An 18,656-nucleotide genomic window follows, 5' to 3' on the forward strand; every position below is an offset into this window, starting at 1 on the left:
TGGGGTTTCCTGGCAGGGGCCAAGGCCCTGCCCCGGAAAGGTGGGCCATAGGACCTGTCCAATCAGAGGAGGACAGCAAGGTGTGTTCACCAAGGCCCCTCCCCGCTGAGGGAGGTCCATAAATTCCCGAGCACTCTCTGAGGCAGGTGGTCTTTTTGAGGTCTTGGAGGGTCTTTTTGAGGTCTTGGAGAGTCTTTTAAAAGTTATTTTTAAGAGTTTTTGGTGTGATCGTCGAGGCGGTGAACGTGTCTCTGCTGGCTCTCTACAAGGAAGGACAGAGCGACCCTGACCTCCTTCCGTGGACCCCAGTTGTTCACCACTCGAGCTCCACCACGAGTCCCTACGTGCGACTGGGGACCGGACCCACAACCTTTGTCAGGTGCTGCATCGTGGAGCATGCCCTTCCTCCGACGGTCAGGTACACCAACGAACTCTGACCCCCAGCTTGTCACTCTCCACGGCTGCGAGGGTCCAATAAAGACTCTGGGTTTCTTTTCATTTTGTGTGTGTGTCTGCGTGTGGGCCCGTATTGCAAGTAGAACTGAATAAGTGTTTTTGGATCATTGGATATACTTCTTGCATATTCTCGTTAAGTCTTGCTTTGTGTCTTCATTTACTGTAAATAAAACTTATTAAATATGTTCCCAGTTCGTTTCCGTCCTTTCTTGAATTGGTCCAGCATGGTTCGGATCTGAGTTTAGGCGAGGTTTCATCCCCGATTATCCGTTCATTCCAGCCGGCACGGCTTTGGCAGTTTCCGCTCGGCTGCACCCGAACCGGAGTTGGTCGTCGGTAGTTGGAACTCTACCGCAGTCGGGAGAGTGACCCGGTTCGAGCAAGACATGCCGAGGGCGTGGTTTCCCTGGTAGTCGAAATCGCGTAGTTAATGAGGTAAATTGGTGAGAGACAAATAGGCCCTACGCTACGCGGTTGAGATATTGGTGTCCACGGTCGGATTGGCGACCCGCCGGCTCACGGAGTTATTCGAGCGACGGCCTACAATTCCGGGGAGTTTGGTGGGAGACGACGCAAGCTTTCCCCACCTCATGGTCGTTCTCTCCACCTACCCCCACCCCACAAAAAAAAAAAAATTGTTGCGAATTCGCGCCCGCCGGCGTGCGATCGGCCACGTGACTCGAATCGCGGCACGTCGCCCACCGGACGGACAATTCTATCGTGACCCTCTCGGACTAATGCCGGGAGCTAGTCACGGGTGGGCTTTTCGGCCTCACCATGATCGTGCCAATCGGCCACCCGCGTGAGATAGGGTTGTTCGCCAAACTCGACCTACCTAAGTAACCACTCGGATGGTAAACCGGGAGATCGCACCTCGCCGCAGGTCGACTCTGGACACGGGCCGCTTAAGCGGTCCGTTCCGTACTATCGGGATAACCGAGCGGTGTTATTGTCGGCCTCGACGGTTCCGATTAATTATCGGGCGTATTAAGCCCACGACGAACCTGTTACGTGAAGCAAGATGGAGATTCAAACGAAGGAAAGGACGCAGCGAAACGGGGAACAATTCAACATGCAAGCACTTTATTCACATAGACACAGAGCACACATATAGTAATTAAAACAATTATGCACAAAGAGCAAATGTAATACGAAAAACAATAAAGCAACGACGACGCAGAGCTACAACCGACTAAGACCGACACACGGCAACACTTAACAGTTTTACTTCACCAGACTGGCGCCACACACACACGTTTACACAGAACCCAAAAAGAAATGGAAGTCGCGACTTCCCTGAGCGTGTCGAGTTCCTCTCCGACGTCCGTCGACGTGGTCCTGCCTGGCCACGACTCCGTCCCCGAGCGTGGTAGGCGAGTCCTCTCCTGCGTGTCTCGCGCCTGCACGTGTTGGCCACTCGACGCCACGGACCGAGTGTTTGGCGCTATCCCAGCGCGGATAGAGGGGGGGGGGGAAACGTGGATGGCCAAAGTCGGGAGAGGGGAATGGCGGACGCTCCTTCCCGCCAGCGGGGTCTTACGACTGCCCCACAAAAGACCCGGCCAGCGGCCACCAGGACGAGCGAGCCGGAAGACGAGAGCAACCACGAAGCAAGAGCATCCACCAAGTGAAAGCATCTACCAAGCAAGGGCATCGACAAAACAAGAGCATCGACCAAGCAAGAGCACCTACGAAACTGCTTCCCCCGTCTCCGACTTTTATATCCTCGGAGCTCCGCCCTGTTGCTCCGCCCCGTTCTTTGCTCCACCCCCCTTCGAGGCGCTTCGAGAAAGGTCTCGAAGAGGGGCGTTCCTCCTCCCTGGCCGCGTCACACCGCACATCCACCAATCGAGCGCCAGCTGCCCTCCCCTCGCTTCTCTCCCCTCACACCAAGTGCGGAGAAGAATGGCGCGAAAAGCCCACCGAGCGTCCTCGTTTGGTTTTATTTGAAATAAAAGATAGAGAAAGAAAAACGACTGACTCAAAGCGTCGCAGCCCGAATGAATCACATTTATTCCCTCTAAACAACGGGTTTGGGGCTAACTACACATGTACTGAAGAGATATCTCACCTACGGGACCTGAATGGTAGTTTGCGAATTTCCACAGCCATAACAAAATATATATATATATATATATATATATATATATATATATATATATATATATATATATATATATATATATATATATATATATATATATATATATATTGCAGCTGTGGAAATTCACAGAACACCATAAAGGTCCGTAGTTCAGTTAGATTTCCCCACCGTTGTTTAATGGGATTTATTCGTGTCACAGGGCTGTGATCCTTTGAGGTAGGTTTTTCTTTTTTTCGATCGTTATTTTGAACCAACCACATCTCCACCACCATTACAACAACCAACATCGCTCCCCTTAACCACAATGCCAACCACGATCGCCTCGACCGCCAACCAACTAAACACCTTCGCCGCTACGCCAGCTATCAATTCCCTTCTTCTCCACGGACACATTACAACCCTCTCTCTGCATTCATTCAATACGCGAGCAAAAGGAAACCCAAGGAACTTCGATGGCACGCGGATTTTTCCCGCCTAATATTCCTGCCTGTTTTCTCCGCACTTGGTGTGGGGGAGGGGCGAGGCAGATCGTTTGCCATTGGTCAGTTCGTGGAATGAGGCGCTGGGAACGGAGGAACACCACTTTTCGGGAAGCTTCTCGCAGGAACTGGAAAGGGGCGGAGAGGAAAACGGAAATGAGCAAGGGGTTGGACCCCAGGGGATATAAGGGCGTGCAGGACACCAGGTCTGGCAGCTCGTGTGTTTTTTCTTCGTGCGTGGTTTTCTTCGTGGTGGCTCCTCATCGAGCTCGCAGCTCGTGTGTTTTTTCTTCGTGCGTGGTTTTCCTCATGGTGGCTGCTCGTCGAGCTAGCAGCTCGTGTGGTTTTTCTTCGTGCGTGGTTTTTTTCGTGGTGGCTGCTCGTCGAGCTCCCAGCTCGTGTGGTTTTTCTTCATGTGTGGCTTTCTTTGTGGTGGCTCCTCGTTGAGCTTATGAGCTTGTGTGTTTTTGTCGTCGAGCCTTTTCTGTTCGGGTGATTGCTGCTGCTTCGTGGTGTTTCGAGCTCCGGGTGCCTTCCCTCTGGGTGCCAAGTCGTGAGGGTTGTGTGCGGTAGTCCAGGGTCGCGGCGTGTACGAGAGGAGAGTGCCGGAGAGAGCTTTCCGACCGTCGCACCACGAGGGTGCAGGTAACCAGCGTCGGTCTGGTGGGGCCCATTCGGTCAGCTAAGTTCCACACCATAAAGGCCCACGGGCCCAGTCTGACCCCCCTGTCTATGGGGGTGGTCTTTTCCTTTCCTTTTTTTCTTTCGAATGAATGTTGGTGGCGCCGTGTCCATCAGTAAAACTGTTAAGTGACTGTACGTTAATAATAATATTCGGTTGTAATGCTTTTGCTTTGTCTGTATACGTGATTGCTTTTGTCTCTTTGCATACGTGTATGATTATTTCATTGCCTTGCCTGCATACGTGTTGTGTGTAAATTATAAATAAATGTGCTTTGTTGAAATGTACCCCGTTCGTTGCGTCTTCTCATTATTGAAAATGCCATTTTGCATCGCGGAATAAATAGCTGGGTTTTAAACACCCGTTCAATAGAATCGGATCCGGCGAGGTCGGGCGATAATACCCGCTCAGTTATCTCTGCAGAACGGAACGGACCTCTTGAGCGGTTCGTGTCCAGGCCGACCTGCGTCGAGGTACGGTCGGCTGTCCGCGCAGGTACTTAGGTATATCGAATTTGGCGAGTGACCCTATCTTGCGCGGGTAGACAACTGGCTCAGCCGTGGTGGGGATTGGAAACCCACCTGTGACTGGTTTCCGGCGTTGGCTCCGGAAAGTCACGACTGAATTGTCCGTCCAGTGGGCGAGCTGATACCATTAGTGGAAAGCGGCAGTTCGCACACCGGCGGGCGCGAATTCGTCACAATATATATATATATATATATATATATATATATATATATATATATATATATATATATATATATATATATATATATATATATTGTTACTGTTGTGGAAATTCACAGAGCACCATATAGGTCCTTAGATCAGTTATGTCGATAAGTCTGTGTTCAGATAGATTTCCCCACCAATGTCTAAGGGATTTATTCGTGTAACCGGGCTGTGATCTTTGAGTTAGCCGTTTTTCTTTTGCTATCGTTATTTTGGACCAACCGCCATTACTACCACCACAAAGTTCCACCAACCACAACAACCATGATCACCTCAACCACCAACCCCATTTCAACCACAATAACCACCTCCACAACGCCGACCACAACTACCTTCTCCACAATCGCCAACATCCACACAGACAAAGAACAGCCACCTTCTCCACAACCGCCTTCACACAACCACCTTCTCCACAACGCCAACCACAGCCACCATCTAAACCACATAACCAACAACGAACACCATCGCCTCACCTTCAACTCCGCAAACGCTGCCATCTTTGCGCCAGCCACGGCGAGTTCCCAGCGAACAGCATCGCTGCAAACAGACGCAGAGGTTTCCTAGTTGCACAGGGAAGGTGATTTCACCCACGTCCGCTCTCCTTTGTGGGCGACAGCGACAGTGATTTCACCCACGTCTGCTCGCTCCGAGCTTCCCCTCGAATTTGGATCAGGAGATCGAAAGGGGCGGAGCCAGCGGGGGGTCAGAGGTGAAGGACAGGAGTTCAAACCTCGCCTCACGGACCCCATATAACGGCGCGCAGAGCGCCAAGTCAGTCAGTTGAGTCGGTCTGGGTTTGGAGTGGTGTGAAGAGTAAGGTTCGAGTCAAGTGGAGGGCAGTGAAGGTCTGGGTTCGCTGAGGAAACAGGAGCTGGGAGCGTAGCCAAGCCTGCCGTGCCGTGCAGAACTGCGCGTTCGTGTGCGGGAACGTGGGGAGAGCCGGAGAGAGGTCACCAGCCGGCACCGAACGGTCCGAGGTGATCGGGCTTTGGGACAGTCCAAGCGGCGCTGAGGGACGGACGGGCTCTTAAAGAGAGCATCAACTCAAAGAGAGCAAAAGACCCGTTCGTTCCTCTGAGGCGTTGCCGGCTGGGCCCGAATCACCAGGCCGCCTGATGCCTGGGCCGAACCGCGGTCACGCCAGCTGCCGTGAGGACGGGACGTCGCGGGTCGCCCCAGCGAGGCACCACGAAGGTGAAGGTAACCAGCCCGGCCTCTCGGAGCTTCTGCGGTCATCACAGCTCAGTGCTCATAAAGACCCAAGAGGTCCAGTCTACCCCCTTGTCTTTGATGGGGTATTTCCTTTGTTTCTTTGCATGAACGTTGTGGCCCCATGTCCGTAAGTAAACCTGTTGTTAAGTGCATTGTGTACATAATAGATAGATGGTAGTAGCTCTTTTGCATTGCTTTTGTTGGTTGTATACTTGCGTGCGTGCTCGGCCTTGCATAATTGCATACCTGCATAACTGAATCACTGTTTACATGTGCTTTGTAAATAAATGTGCTTGTTTGAATGTTGACCCGTTCGTTGCGTCCTTTTCCCTTAATTGAGCTGCCGTTCTGCGTTCGGAATATAGTTGGTTTTTAAATAACCGATAATAGAATCGGGTCCAACGGGACCTCGCGATAACACCCCGCTCGGTTATCCTAAAACGGAGCGAGCTGCTTAAGAGGCTCGTTTCCAAGCAGGCCCCGTTGAGGTACAATCTCTCGGTAGTCTGCCTGTGCGATTAATTAGGTAAATCGACTATTCGGCGATCGGACCCTGTAGCGTGCGGGTAAAGTACGGACAAGGTTGTGGTGTGCTTACAACACACCCGTGGCTAGTTTTTGGCGTTGATCTGGATTGCTACGTCGGTGGGCAAGGCGGCCGCCATTGGCTAGAAGCGGTCGCCCCTACGCCGGTGGGCGGAAATCTACAACAATATATATATATATATATATATATATATATATATATATATATATATATATATATATATATATATATATATATATATATATATATATATATATTTTCTCAAGCCTGCATTAGGTGAGGTGTTCTATTTACTCCCTGGTTTAATCTGTTGGTAGTGTAGCGCAGGCATAATGGGCCAAATGCCAACCTCATGTTTCAAATTTCTTTATCATTGTTTAATGGGTGGTGTGCTGCTACTAAATGGCTTAACTTGTGAATGGAATCAACAGAGCATTGATGGAGCTATGCTAACCGCCATGGGAAGCAAGGAAATGCTTACATTTTGGTCATTATTTTTCGGAGTACAAGGGTCAACACCGGAAATGTCAGTTTCTCAATGACTTGCATGGCCTGGTGGTTCATTTAATTTGATCCTTTGTGTTTGACATTATGAAATGACACTGCTACTTGTGCAACATTTTTTCTTTATCTTTGCTTCTCTGCATGAGGACTGATCGCTCTTTTGAGCCATTCCTTTGGCTTGTGAGCTTTGATGATGTCAACTGTGTCTTGTATGTGAAATGCTTTCTCGATAATAGCAAATTGTTTGTTCTTTTGCAAATTGTACCATAGAAACTAAATGTTTTAAATAAAATGAAAATTATCCTTTTTCTAATGATTATCCAATTTTTACTTTATATCGTGAAATATTAAAAATTGCACCATGAAGCACTGATTCGAAGTTATTTGATTTTTCCAGTACGGTAATTTCTGTGGAAGCGACGTAACTTCCGATTGGCTTCAACATGCACATAATGTTGTGTCCAAGACTTTTGGTTGAAGGAAACGATATTGTGAGGATTTTGTCAAGGATTTGTGTCTTTTGCCTTAGAATTGGGCCCATGGCGCTTGGGACTGCGGTGAAATCTCGCCTCGGAGACACCAATCCAGGACGTTTTGCAGCAGGTGGAATGCGCTCGAGCACATTTGACGCTCGCATGAAGCTGAGTGGGGGAGACGCCAGGCTGGCCCCGATGCGGGACGCTCGTGAGAAATTGCGGTCTCGAGGCGTACGCCCTGCGTCTGGAATGAATCCCACAAAGGGTCCCGCAGATGCTCGTTACAAACTGCACGCCAGACGTTCAGATGGGGTGCAAGCACCCATCCTCAAGGTTACACGGCCCAATCCTGTGGCGGACTCTTTGCCGAGGTTCAAGGAGTTTAAAAGCCCGGGGCTAACGGTTCATCCGATGCCAGTGTTTGGTCATGGAGTTGGCTTGACGAAGACTATAAGGGTAGGTGGTGCTTTTCTGACAAATGCAAAACTATAACTGCACTCAGTGGCACGCACACTTCCGCCAGGGTGAACAGTTTAGGTTGTTTTTTTTTATCCCACTGATATGCCAGATCCGGATCTTCACCATTATCGAATAAATTTGTCCTCGTCACACAACCAACCTGTCCACCAAGTTTTGTCTGAATCCGTCCATAATCTTTTGAGATATCCTGCTCACAGACAAAGAAACAAACAACAAAGATCGTGCATATCACGATACTTGAAAAATCCAAATAAAGAAGGTGCTTCCAGGTTTTTGATTGGTGAACCAATTCATTGACCCAATGTGCAAATTCTGTACTACTTTGTAGAGTACCCAGCCTCTGTGTGGGTAGAGTTTGTGCATTACTTGCTGAAAAAAGTTGTCTATATTACAAGAAGACTCTTTCAATGTTTGTGTCGTGTTCGTATAAGGTGTCTAATGGGTGTATAGGTTTAAGTGGTCCAAGGGGTCTAAAAGGGTTTTCAGAGGATGAAAGATCTCAAGGGTATTTTCCAACCATATTTGCAGGTCTCGAGGTGCTAATGAGGTATACAGGGTCTTGGGGTTTTAAAGGATTTAATGGGTGTTTAGGGTTCTAAGGGGTCTATTTGGGTTCTAACAGTGGTCTAGAGGGTCTGCATTCAAGATCGTAAGGATCTTGAGTTTCTAAGCGGGTCTCAGCATCCTAACTAGGTCTACAGGGTATTTTAATGATTTTAGGGGTCATTGGGTCTAATGGGGTTTAAATAAGGTCTTTGGGTAATTGGGGTTCTTTCAGGGTACACAAGGTCTTTGGGGTGTTCAGAGGTCTTTGCGTATCTTGAAGGGTCTTCAGTGTCTGAAGCTGTTTAAAAGGTTTAAAATGTAGAAATAGGGTCTGGGGGTCTAAGGGGGTATAGAGGGTCTTAAAAGGGAGACCGCAGAAGGGTCTTAAAAGGTCGAAAGTGCTCTCAATGTCTAAACGTCGAAAAGGTTTGTGCCAGTAGTCCTGAATTCATAGATATAGTCAAGGTCCAATAATATGTAATCACCGTCCAATTGTAACTGCGTAATTAATAGACCTACTCATTTGGGTCGACCGAATGTTCACCTCAATGAGGATTCATCGTCTAACCGTGTTTTTTTTTGGTTTTATATACAGTGTATGATTATACACTGTATATAAAACCAAAAAAAACACTTAAATTTTATTTATAGATAGCAAGTGAAATGAATGGAAATTGCCGATTTATGACATTGACCTTTTTGACCTTGTGACCTCATTCGGCTTCCAGCTTGTGATTACATCCACCAGGTGGTGAAATTTTGTGAAGATCGGAGTAAAATGTGACTTTTAGGCAATTGATATAGACTGACAATAACAGACCAGACCAACCAATATGCTTGCGAATCTTCAATGTCACAAGTAACAAATGGACGGATAGACAAACATGAGTGAAAGCACTACCTCCGTCCACCTTCGTTGGCACGGGTAATAATTCCACTTTATTTTGACGATTTGTGCTATTCGGATAAAGGAGAAATTTGATTCGCTCTTCATTGATTGCCTGCCTCCATGCTTCCTTACCAATTTATTTTTACAGTCCTCCTCCTCGTCCTCTCAAGACCTGAAGCGAACCCCTGGAATGAGTATCGTCGTGTCAGGGAAAATAACACAACCTGGAGTAGGAATCCTCACGACACCTCTCACAACCTCTCAAGCTTTATTGCATCAAATGTTCGCATTTTGTGCCTTTTCCACCTTTTTAAATTTCTTCATCTAAATATTGGCAGCATTAGATTTTGCTTCTCTGTCATTCATTTGCTTTGGGAATGTTTACACTGCAGCTGCGAATGTGAAACTTTATGGTTGGCTGCTTTTCTTAGATCGATGAAGAAAAGGAAGAATCTTTGGGTTTTGACAATGGGATGCAAATTACCGCTGTTAATGACTTCGCTCACAAGAAGGTTGGTTTATAAAAATTTACGTCGCAGTTTTGATTTGACGTTTTGCACTTTATCTTGCTCTTGATTGAACCTCGATCTTGTATCAAAATTTTCTTCCATTTGAAGCTCAACTTTTCTTTTGTTGCTTTGTTTTTTTTGTTCATCTGTTCTGCGAGAATGTGAATCCCACTGCAATATTTAATGGAGACGAGAGCGAAGTCAATGGTGTGCCAATCACAAATCCCCACGCTTCCCACCAAAAGCAATGTTGAAAGATGGCAAAAAGTTCCACCAGGAATGCCCCAATATCAAATTTTATTCAAAATAAATTTCTGCTTGGGGCATGAACTTGGTGGGGGTCAAATCCCCCAAAAAATTGCTACATATTTCCTGTCCCCCAATGTTGATTACATACAAAGTTTCATTAAAAAAAAAAGTTTTAAAGTGTGCCAGTACTTGCAAGTTTTGGTATTTGAACGTTTTACCCTGTCCCATGAGGTGGGTCCATACTGCTCTTGTATCTTCTTGCCATGTGGTGTTCATAAGTACCAAGTTTGGTGAATTTCTGCACAACCGTTTAGGAGAAGTTAGTATGATGGATGGAGCTGATTACAATATCCCCCCACTGGTTTTTCAAAACAAACAAACAATCATGGAAATAATACTCAGCAATACGAGCCTTTCATAATGGCACAATCCGCCCCAGAATGCTTTTCACATACGAAGAAAACCCTAGCAACAGTGGCTAAAATATATTTCACACGTGAGAGATGATTGTTCGGTAATACGGCGAACAAAGTGTCCTAAACCTAAACCTAAACCCATCACTATCTCTACCCACTTTACCCAGTCGCACCCAACTGTCCCTAGACTCTGTATCCTTTTCTCCTGACAAGGTGGAGAGCTTGCTTTCAAACCTCGAGTCAGATTCTGCAACCGGTCCAGACGGCATCAGCCCACGTGTCCTCAAAGCCTGCTCTTCTGCTCTTGCTCACCCTCTCTCTGTTCTATTCACCCTCTCATTTGCCCAAGGTCATCTGCCATCTGCTTGGAAATCTGCTAACATCACTGCCCTGCATAAAAAAGGTGCAAAAACAGATCCCTATAACTACAGACCAATCAGCCTTCTCCCAATCATCAGCAAGGTGATGGAATCCATCATCGCCTCAGATATGAAATCCTTCTTCTTCTCCAATGGCTTGATTTCCAATCATCAATTTGGTTTCAGACCAGGTCACTCTACCCTGGATATGCTGCTTCTGCTCTCCCATCAATGGATGGAGGTCCTCAATGCCAGACAGGAAATCCGAGCCGTATCCCTGGACATATCACGTGCTTTTGACACAGTCTGGCACCCTGCCCTACTCACCAAACTCTCTTCCCATGGTATTCAAGGCCATCTCCACTCATGGCTCGCAGACTTCCTCTCCTGTCGCAGTCAACGTGTGGCCCTAAATAGAGTTCTTTCATCCCCTCTTCCTGTGCAGGCTGGAGTTCCTCAAGGTAGCGTTCTGGGCCCTGTTCTTTTTCTGGTTTTCATCAATGATCTCTCGGACTCTCTGGAAAATCCTCTATTTCTCTTTGCCGACGACTCCACCCTCTGCCGTACCATCTGTCATCCCTCAAACCGGCAAGCAGCAGCTTCTTCACTCACTGCAGATCTGGATAAAATCACAAACTGGTCCAACACGTGGAACATGTCTTTCAATCCAGACAAATCTCACACTCTCACTATGTCTCTTCGAAAGGACCGTTTACAAAACCCCCCCATCCACTTTCTCAACAATCCTCTGGAAGAAGTCTTTTCTTTCAAGCTTCTCGGTCACACTATCTGCCATGACCTTTCCTGGGAAAGTCACATTTCCAACCTCGCCTCAAAAGCCAGTCGCCGACTGGGAATCCTCCGTCGTGCTAAGTCCTTCCTCGGCCCTCTTGAGCTCCTGACCACTTACAAAGCTTTTGTCCGTAGCCTGATGGAGTACTGCTGTCCCCTCTGGGCTGGTGCTCCTGCCTCCCACCTTTCTCGGCTTCACGTTGTCGAAACCAGGGCATTTAAGATCATCGGCATCTCCCGCAATGAAGCTGAGTCTTTGGGCCTCTCACTCAATCACCGCAGGTTGGTCGGTGGTCTTTCTGTCTTCTACCGACTCCTCTCCAGCCTTGCCCCCCTGCTCTCTCTGCGATTTGTCCCCACCACATTTCCACAGGGCGCTCAAGGTCCGCCAACAACCCCCTTCTGGTAAAACTACCAAAATCACGAATCACTGCTCATCTTCACTCTTTCATTCCTCTTTTTTCCCGCCTTTGGAATAAACTTCCTCACTCTATTCTTTCCCATTCTTCCCTCCAGGCTTTCAAAACAGCTGTTCACCACCACCTCTTATCTTCCCCCATCCAAATCCTCGATCTTTTCTACCCCCGATAATCCACCCAAGCCCACTTCCTTCATTTCTCCTACTTTCCTTCCTGAAAGTCCCTGAAATGTCCATCTTCTCTTCGCCATGTTCCCCGTCCCATCCCCATCCCTCTCCCTTCCACAGTTCACCTAATGTGTCTGTTCCCCACTGTTTTGTCCCTTCCACTCCCGCCCCTCTTGTCTCATGCCTCCTTGCTGTGAGTTGTGTGTTAGCTCTCATACGAGCCTCGACCAAGGTATACAAAAAAAAAAAAAAAAGCTTCGAAAAGAAGTCTAAAATATTTGGAAAGTACCTGAGAGAAAGGGGTGTGCCTCTGCACAATGAAAGTTGAAGAACCTTATTTAGCTCACCGACAGGGCTGAGATGTTGCAGCTGCCCATACTGCAAAAGCTCCATACAGTGTAAACTGCATGCCCCAAAGAACTGTGGAGGGCACATGCTATTCAAACGCTTGATGATCGCTGCCAATGAGTGGACTTTGAACCATGCGGGAGTGGCTCGTGCGAACATTGCAGGCTTGGTGATTTATTTAATGGACGTCTGCAATCTGAAAGCCGATGCTGTGCCTCATTACCAACAAAGTAATGATTACTGACTCTTTGACAAAGGACGTCTTCCTGATGTGAATATGCTCAAAGCTTGTGCCAGCTATATTTATGTGGAGCCTGGATGTATTAAGCAGACTTCCCTGAGGAAGACACTGTATCTGGTTTGGGTGCTTTCTCAGAGCAATTGGAAGGTCTTATTTGGGGCCTGTGAATGCACATGGTACATGGCCATTCTTATTTGGTGGAGAGATCCATCTGGTTGAATGAGCAAGACATGCTAACTATTTCTGCGTGGCTGGCAGCCAAACTTCTCACAGGGGCGAGCTTTTGCTGGTGAACTACCAGTACTCTTGCCATTCCTTTTCTAACCCGGTAAGACGGGAAGTGTGGGCCCCCAAGCCGAAGGGGTTGGGGGGGTGGGGCGTGTCCCACGTTTCAAGTGCGAAGCTCTTGGGTCGGCCATGCATGGCGTGCCTCCACGCTGTGTGCCGCGTGTGCACCTGCTGGTGCTTGGCTCGGGCGACCCGCTCTGGGAACAGTTCCGGGCGGGGAGTTTGACTGGGGCAGTACGCCTGTCAAACGGTAACGCAGGTGTCTTAATGCGAGCTCGGGGAGGATGGAAAGCTCACTTATCTTAATTTATGTTTTTTTTTTCAGTACAAATACAGACTGAAAGTGTGGCCTCGCGATCCTTTTGACTTTTTGGGTTTTAACGGAGGTGCCGCCCCCCTCTCCCCCTCCTCCACACCCCAGCGCATTTCGGGCATTGACCACCATGGTGCTGATACGATAGACTGAAGCTCCAGACCACCAGAATGGACGTCCGTAGCAGTTTGGTACCGTGAAACCATCCAATGATTCAAATGCAGCCCCCTGCGACGCATGCCGACCCAGCGTCCAGATCCTGCCTATTGGATCTGTGCCCCTGGCGTAGCGGGCAAGACCATCTGCTCATAGTGATGTGGGATACAGAACTCGCTGAAATTGCTGAACCAGCGGTGTACGGCTCTCAATGGTTCATTGGTTAACTACGCATGGCTCGGCCAATGCAGATCAGGAGTCTGAGGTTGCCAGTTGAATACCCGTCACCAACCGCAACAGACTCCCCTGAGAAGGCCATGCTGGGCACAGTGGATCGCAAGTTCCATGGAGAAATTCTGAGGGAGTGGAGTGTGACCCATGTCAACAGGACACCCCCTTCTAGGACGCAGCAGTAGTACCGCACACCCCATAGGAGGGACCCGTCCCCATCCCCATGAGTCCATTGGATGCTCAACAAAAATGGTAGATCGTCCAATGGGAGGCGAGTTGCGACTCGAGATGCCACGTGACTCGTCCTCTTTCAGCCAGTCTGAAATTGGCAGAGCACTTTGGGTATGTGGAAGAGGCTGGGCCCAAAAAGTGTATTTACGGACCTCATTATCATTCATGTTGCGGTTTGGTGGCCTGTAGTCCACGTTGTCCTCATGCCACGTCCGCTTTCGCTTTGCATCCAATTTGGAAATGCAGTGGCTCTGGTCAGATTGTCTGACAGCAGAGATATTGGGAAGCAGGACTTGAGGCGTCGAGGTTTGGCATGAAAGTCTGGCGATTATGGTGCCTTAAGTTTGGAAAAGCTATCTTGTCAAAGTTCAACTGATAAGGACTCTGGTTGTGGCATTTGTTTCCACCCTCCTCCAAAGTCAGGTCTTTCCACCCTCATGAACGACAACGGGTCACAAAGTTTTATGAAACTTCGACTTTGCTGGGGGCTTTGAGAAAGTGGTTTGGATCATGGAAGATCAGAAATGATGAGGTCAGAGTTCGGTGGACTCAAGTTCTTTGAGAGGTGGTGCGAAGTGCAGCACGAAGATAATTTGAAGAGTCAGGGATTTCCAGAGGCCCAGCAGCAGATGGCAGGATGATAGGAATTGAGTGTAAGAGTGTCTCCAAAATTGGCTGCACCATCCAATGTGGAGTTTGTGTCGGCCTGTTTGGAGTCTTCCTGACGAAAATTTGCCGTTACACTTGACCATGTTGAAAAGCCATAGCTTTTCGTGCCATTGCTTCTATTTGTTCTATGTTTTTGCTTGCTTTTGTTGACTTCACCACTTCCCGATGCACTGCTTGTGGTGAGGTTAGCCCACACCCTGGATCAAAGCGCAACGCCACATAACTATCTCTTCAGGTGGGCATGCACATGTATAACTTTGAATTATAGATTTTGTGATTGTGACGGCAGTTTAAAATTGCCACAGTTTGTAGAAGTGAGTCACTGGAAACACACACAGCTGATGCACGGAAAGCCTGGTTTGCGTTCCTATGTCGTATCCAAAGTGAGGGTACCGTTGAATAATAGTGACATTGGAACCACAATATGAAGCGCAGATGCACGTGACTTCTTTTAGTAATACAAGATGATACATTTGTTTTATTTTGGTGTTTATTTGTATCATGCAATTAATAGAGACATGATGGCCTAAAGGTACGCACACTCAACTGAAAGTTGTCTAACCTGGGTTTTAATCCCGACCCAGCTATAAACGCTCATCCTGGTGTTTGACAGGCCGGGTGATTCATAAATGTGTGCCATCCCTCGGATGGACGTTAAACAGGTGTGTCCCATCTGCCAGCATTTGTTGGTGAACGTTAAATATCCGACAGCTCGCCTTCCCTTCGTGAAGGACATTATCGCGAGCACCGTGAACAAATTACAAATTCCTACCCTAACTACTTACTGCCGGTGGAGGGATGACAAACCCCCGACCCCCGACCCGACCCCCTCCCCCCACCCCCAGCATGACCCCAGGCCAAGAAACTGCTTCGGCAGAACCAACGCTCTGTATCGCAGTGTGTGGAACATTGGATCCGAATAGAGATAGAGTGAGAAATATCCATCCATTGGGACCATACTCTGTGCAGAGCGTTGGTGCTGCTTAAGCAGTCTCCTTGGCTATTGGGCACAATCCTGGACGGATCGCCACTCCGACACAGTATACCAGCATGCTGGCACTCATTTTGCCGACCTCGGGAGGATGACAGGCTGAGTTAACCCCACCTGGTATTAATTCAACAGCTCAGCAGGATTTGAACTCAGGACCATAATATCCCAAGCCCACCACCCTAACCATTAAGCCAACACCAGGTATAGTGAGAAATATCCTTGCTTCGAATAAATTTTTTTGTAATAAACTGTCAGATGGGGGCCAATCATCCAATCATGATGACAGCCAATCAATTTGCATGTTTGAATTTCATGGACATTCTTACAGAAATCTGAAATCGATGAAACCTGCATGATTATTTTGTAGATTGTCGTGCTTGCCATTTTAAGACGATTTTAATTATTTTCTGCCGTTGTTTGACCCAAATATTCAAGTAAATAAGCGTTAACATGACCACATCAGCGATAGTTTTTCTTGAAGCTTTCTCCTCAACATGTATAAAATAGAATTGATCACTTGTATTGTGTTGCTTTCTCCTAAATGCCGTTAGGCCCTGAAGCTGAGGAAGGTGGTGGAAAACAAGTCTTTGACAAAAAGACACGGCAGGACCGACAACACATCGGCGTGCGTGCCCCCTCCGGCAGCTCACCCAGGTCCTCTCAAGATCGCTCTTCCCCAAGAGATCCCCAGCCCAACAGCCTTATCACAGATGGTGAGTTTATGGCTATTTGCAATGCTTGTTGGCCCTTTAGTTATCCCCATGTTTCACAACATTTTTGAGATTCTGAAACGGCATACGAGTGTTTTGTGTTAACCATGGTTGCTCTTTCCGACCATGAGATATTTGGATGCTTGACCCTTTGAACCCTAATGGCTGTTTTACCGGCCACTATTCAAACTTCCATATACCTGAGCGGCCAGTTTACCGGCCGCTATTCAAACCTCCATACACTCGAGCGGTCGGATTTTTCTCCTGGGAGGCCAGGGTGTGGAGCAGAAAGTCCAAGGAGCTCAGGGTTCAAAAGGTTAAACAATGACCGTAACCTTGTCTTTTCAGCAAAACCTGAGTTGATCATATCCTAGTTGTTTTTATCTTGCCAAAACGAAGTTTTTGCAAGATATGTTGGTCAGCTTGTATGTTTTTTTTTATTTATTTATATTTTTTTGTTTGTCTGTAATCACGTATAAAAAATTCTGCAGAGCACAGTTATTGGAAATTTTTGTAACTTCGCATATCAGAGGCCTATAGAGGGTCCCTTTCAGTGAATACAATTTTGAAGGTCAAAGGTCAAGGTCACTTTGTCGCAAATCAGGGGAGTCGACGAAACCCTTATTTTTTGAGTAATTTTGATCGGATCGTCTTCAAACTTCATGGGAATATAGGTCATGGTCTGGCGTTCAGCTGATTAATTTTTGGTGGCGATTGGCCTTGACCTTCATATGGTTTTTTTTTTTTTGTCTGTAATCACGTATAAATCACTCTGCAGAGCACAGTTATCATTGAAAATTTTTGTAACTTCGCATATCAGAGGCCTATAGAGGTCCCTTTCAGCGCATAAAATTTTGAAGGTTGAAATAAGAGCGAGAGATGAACCTTCAGAGTTTAGGCTTTATTCCATTTGATTGGAGCCGCTTCTGTGGGCACACCGGGGAATACAGGTTCAGCTAGGAGTACATAAGCAGTAACGTATACATGTGCAGTTAATCATTGCAGACAATCCGCGTAAGCACGGAGTTCGATATAATTTCCATTCTCACCAGTCAATGAGCACCTTCAGTTAACGAGCATCAAGTGAACAGCCGATGTCAATGGCAATGCCCCGGGGACAATCACTCGTGCCGCAGAGACCTCCCCTTATACGCGAGACGCACAACATGTGATCCCGCGTCATGTCCCCCAATTCACGACAATTCACCACATTCTCCCCACCTTTAAAATGTAACTAGGGGCCCATCTTACACACCATGATTGCTTTAGCACTATAGGAGTATACATTTCAAGCAACGCGGACTAATTGATCTACAGAAGCATACATGCCAAGCAGTGATTATTTTGAGTTGTAGGAGCATGGAAATGAGCATCGATATATGATATAATGGGCATATAGGAGCATGAGCAGCGAGAATGCCGATAATCCCCTTTACAGATTGAGTCGTCGAGGGGCCTTATTCGTCGACCTCTCCGGGAGTAAACGGCAGTTTCACTTGAGGGAGACTCCCGATCCTCTTGGTGAGCCTCGACTTGTGCCGGGGATGACTCCTCGATCGCTCTCGGGTGGAACGCGGCAGCCCCGTCGCCTGGCGGAGTTCCTGGGGAAATGTCAGAAGGAGGAGTGCCAGAAGGTGGTGTACCGGCGGGAGGAGTACCTGAGGGAGCCAGATGGCGAACCGACACAGTGGTCTCCCTGCCATCCGGGAGCCTGACATGAGCATACTCTGGATTAGTGTCAATGAGTTCGACCCCCTCCACCAGCGGTTCATACTTGCTTTGTCGTACCGGGCGTTTCATGAACACTGTACCGGGGTGGGTCAGCCAGTTGGGCACCGTTTGACCGTCAACATAACGTCGTTGGTGAGTAAACATACGTTCGTGAGGAGTGGCATTTGTGGACGTGCAGAGCAAAGAGCGTATGGAATTCAGAGCGTCGGGAAGAGTAACCTCCCATCGCTCGGGGCCCAGACCTCTCGATTTCAGCGCCAGAGTTACGGCTTTCCAAATAACTCCATTATACCGTTCCACCTGCCCGTTTCCCTGTGGGTTGTAACCCGTCGTTCGACTAGTTGCTATGCCGTGCTCTAATAGGAATTGTTTTAGCCCGGCCGACATGAAACACGACCCTCTGTCTGAATGTATGTACGAAGGTCTCCCAAACATAGCGAAGAGGTCAGAGAGACATTTTACGACAGTGTCCGAGGTCATATCCGAGCACGGAAACGCGAAAGGGAACCTTGAATATTCATCAACAACGGTGAATATGTATCTGTTGTCTGTTTCGGTCGGCAGGGGCCCTTTGAAGTCGATGTTTAGTCTCTCGAAGGGGGAAGTGGCCTTGATCAGTCTGCCAGAAGCCGCGCCATAGAATCTGGGTTTTAGTTCAGCACAAACAGGGCATGAAGCATTCATTTGTTTAATATCTTCAACAGAATAGGGAAGATTTTGTCTGCGTAC

The 18,656-nt window shown here is 47.8% G+C and overlaps 1 protein-coding gene across 4 annotated transcripts in view; it reads left to right on the forward strand.

Moving 5' to 3' along the window:
* POLDIP3 (DNA polymerase delta interacting protein 3) overlaps positions 1-18,656 on the forward strand; it is a 65,336-nt gene that overhangs the window by 22,295 nt on the left and 24,385 nt on the right. For 2 of the 4 annotated variants that reach the window (XM_085845144.1, XM_085846768.1), the window contains 4 exons: positions 7,246-7,648; positions 9,256-9,336; positions 9,539-9,619; positions 16,038-16,199. In XM_085845144.1, the coding sequence (XP_085701270.1) occupies positions 7,246-7,648; positions 9,256-9,336; positions 9,539-9,619; positions 16,038-16,199 (727 nt within the window). The remainder of the gene's footprint in view (positions 1-7,245; positions 7,649-9,255; positions 9,337-9,538; positions 9,620-16,037; positions 16,200-18,656) is intronic. The other 2 variants (XM_085845975.1, XM_085847553.1) reach the window with 2 other exon arrangements.

Source organism: Eptatretus burgeri, chromosome 1, assembly GCF_056783735.1.
Source record: "Eptatretus burgeri isolate ZD-2024b chromosome 1, Ebu_testis_v1, whole genome shotgun sequence".
Taxonomy (NCBI): domain Eukaryota; kingdom Metazoa; phylum Chordata; class Myxini; order Myxiniformes; family Myxinidae; genus Eptatretus; species Eptatretus burgeri.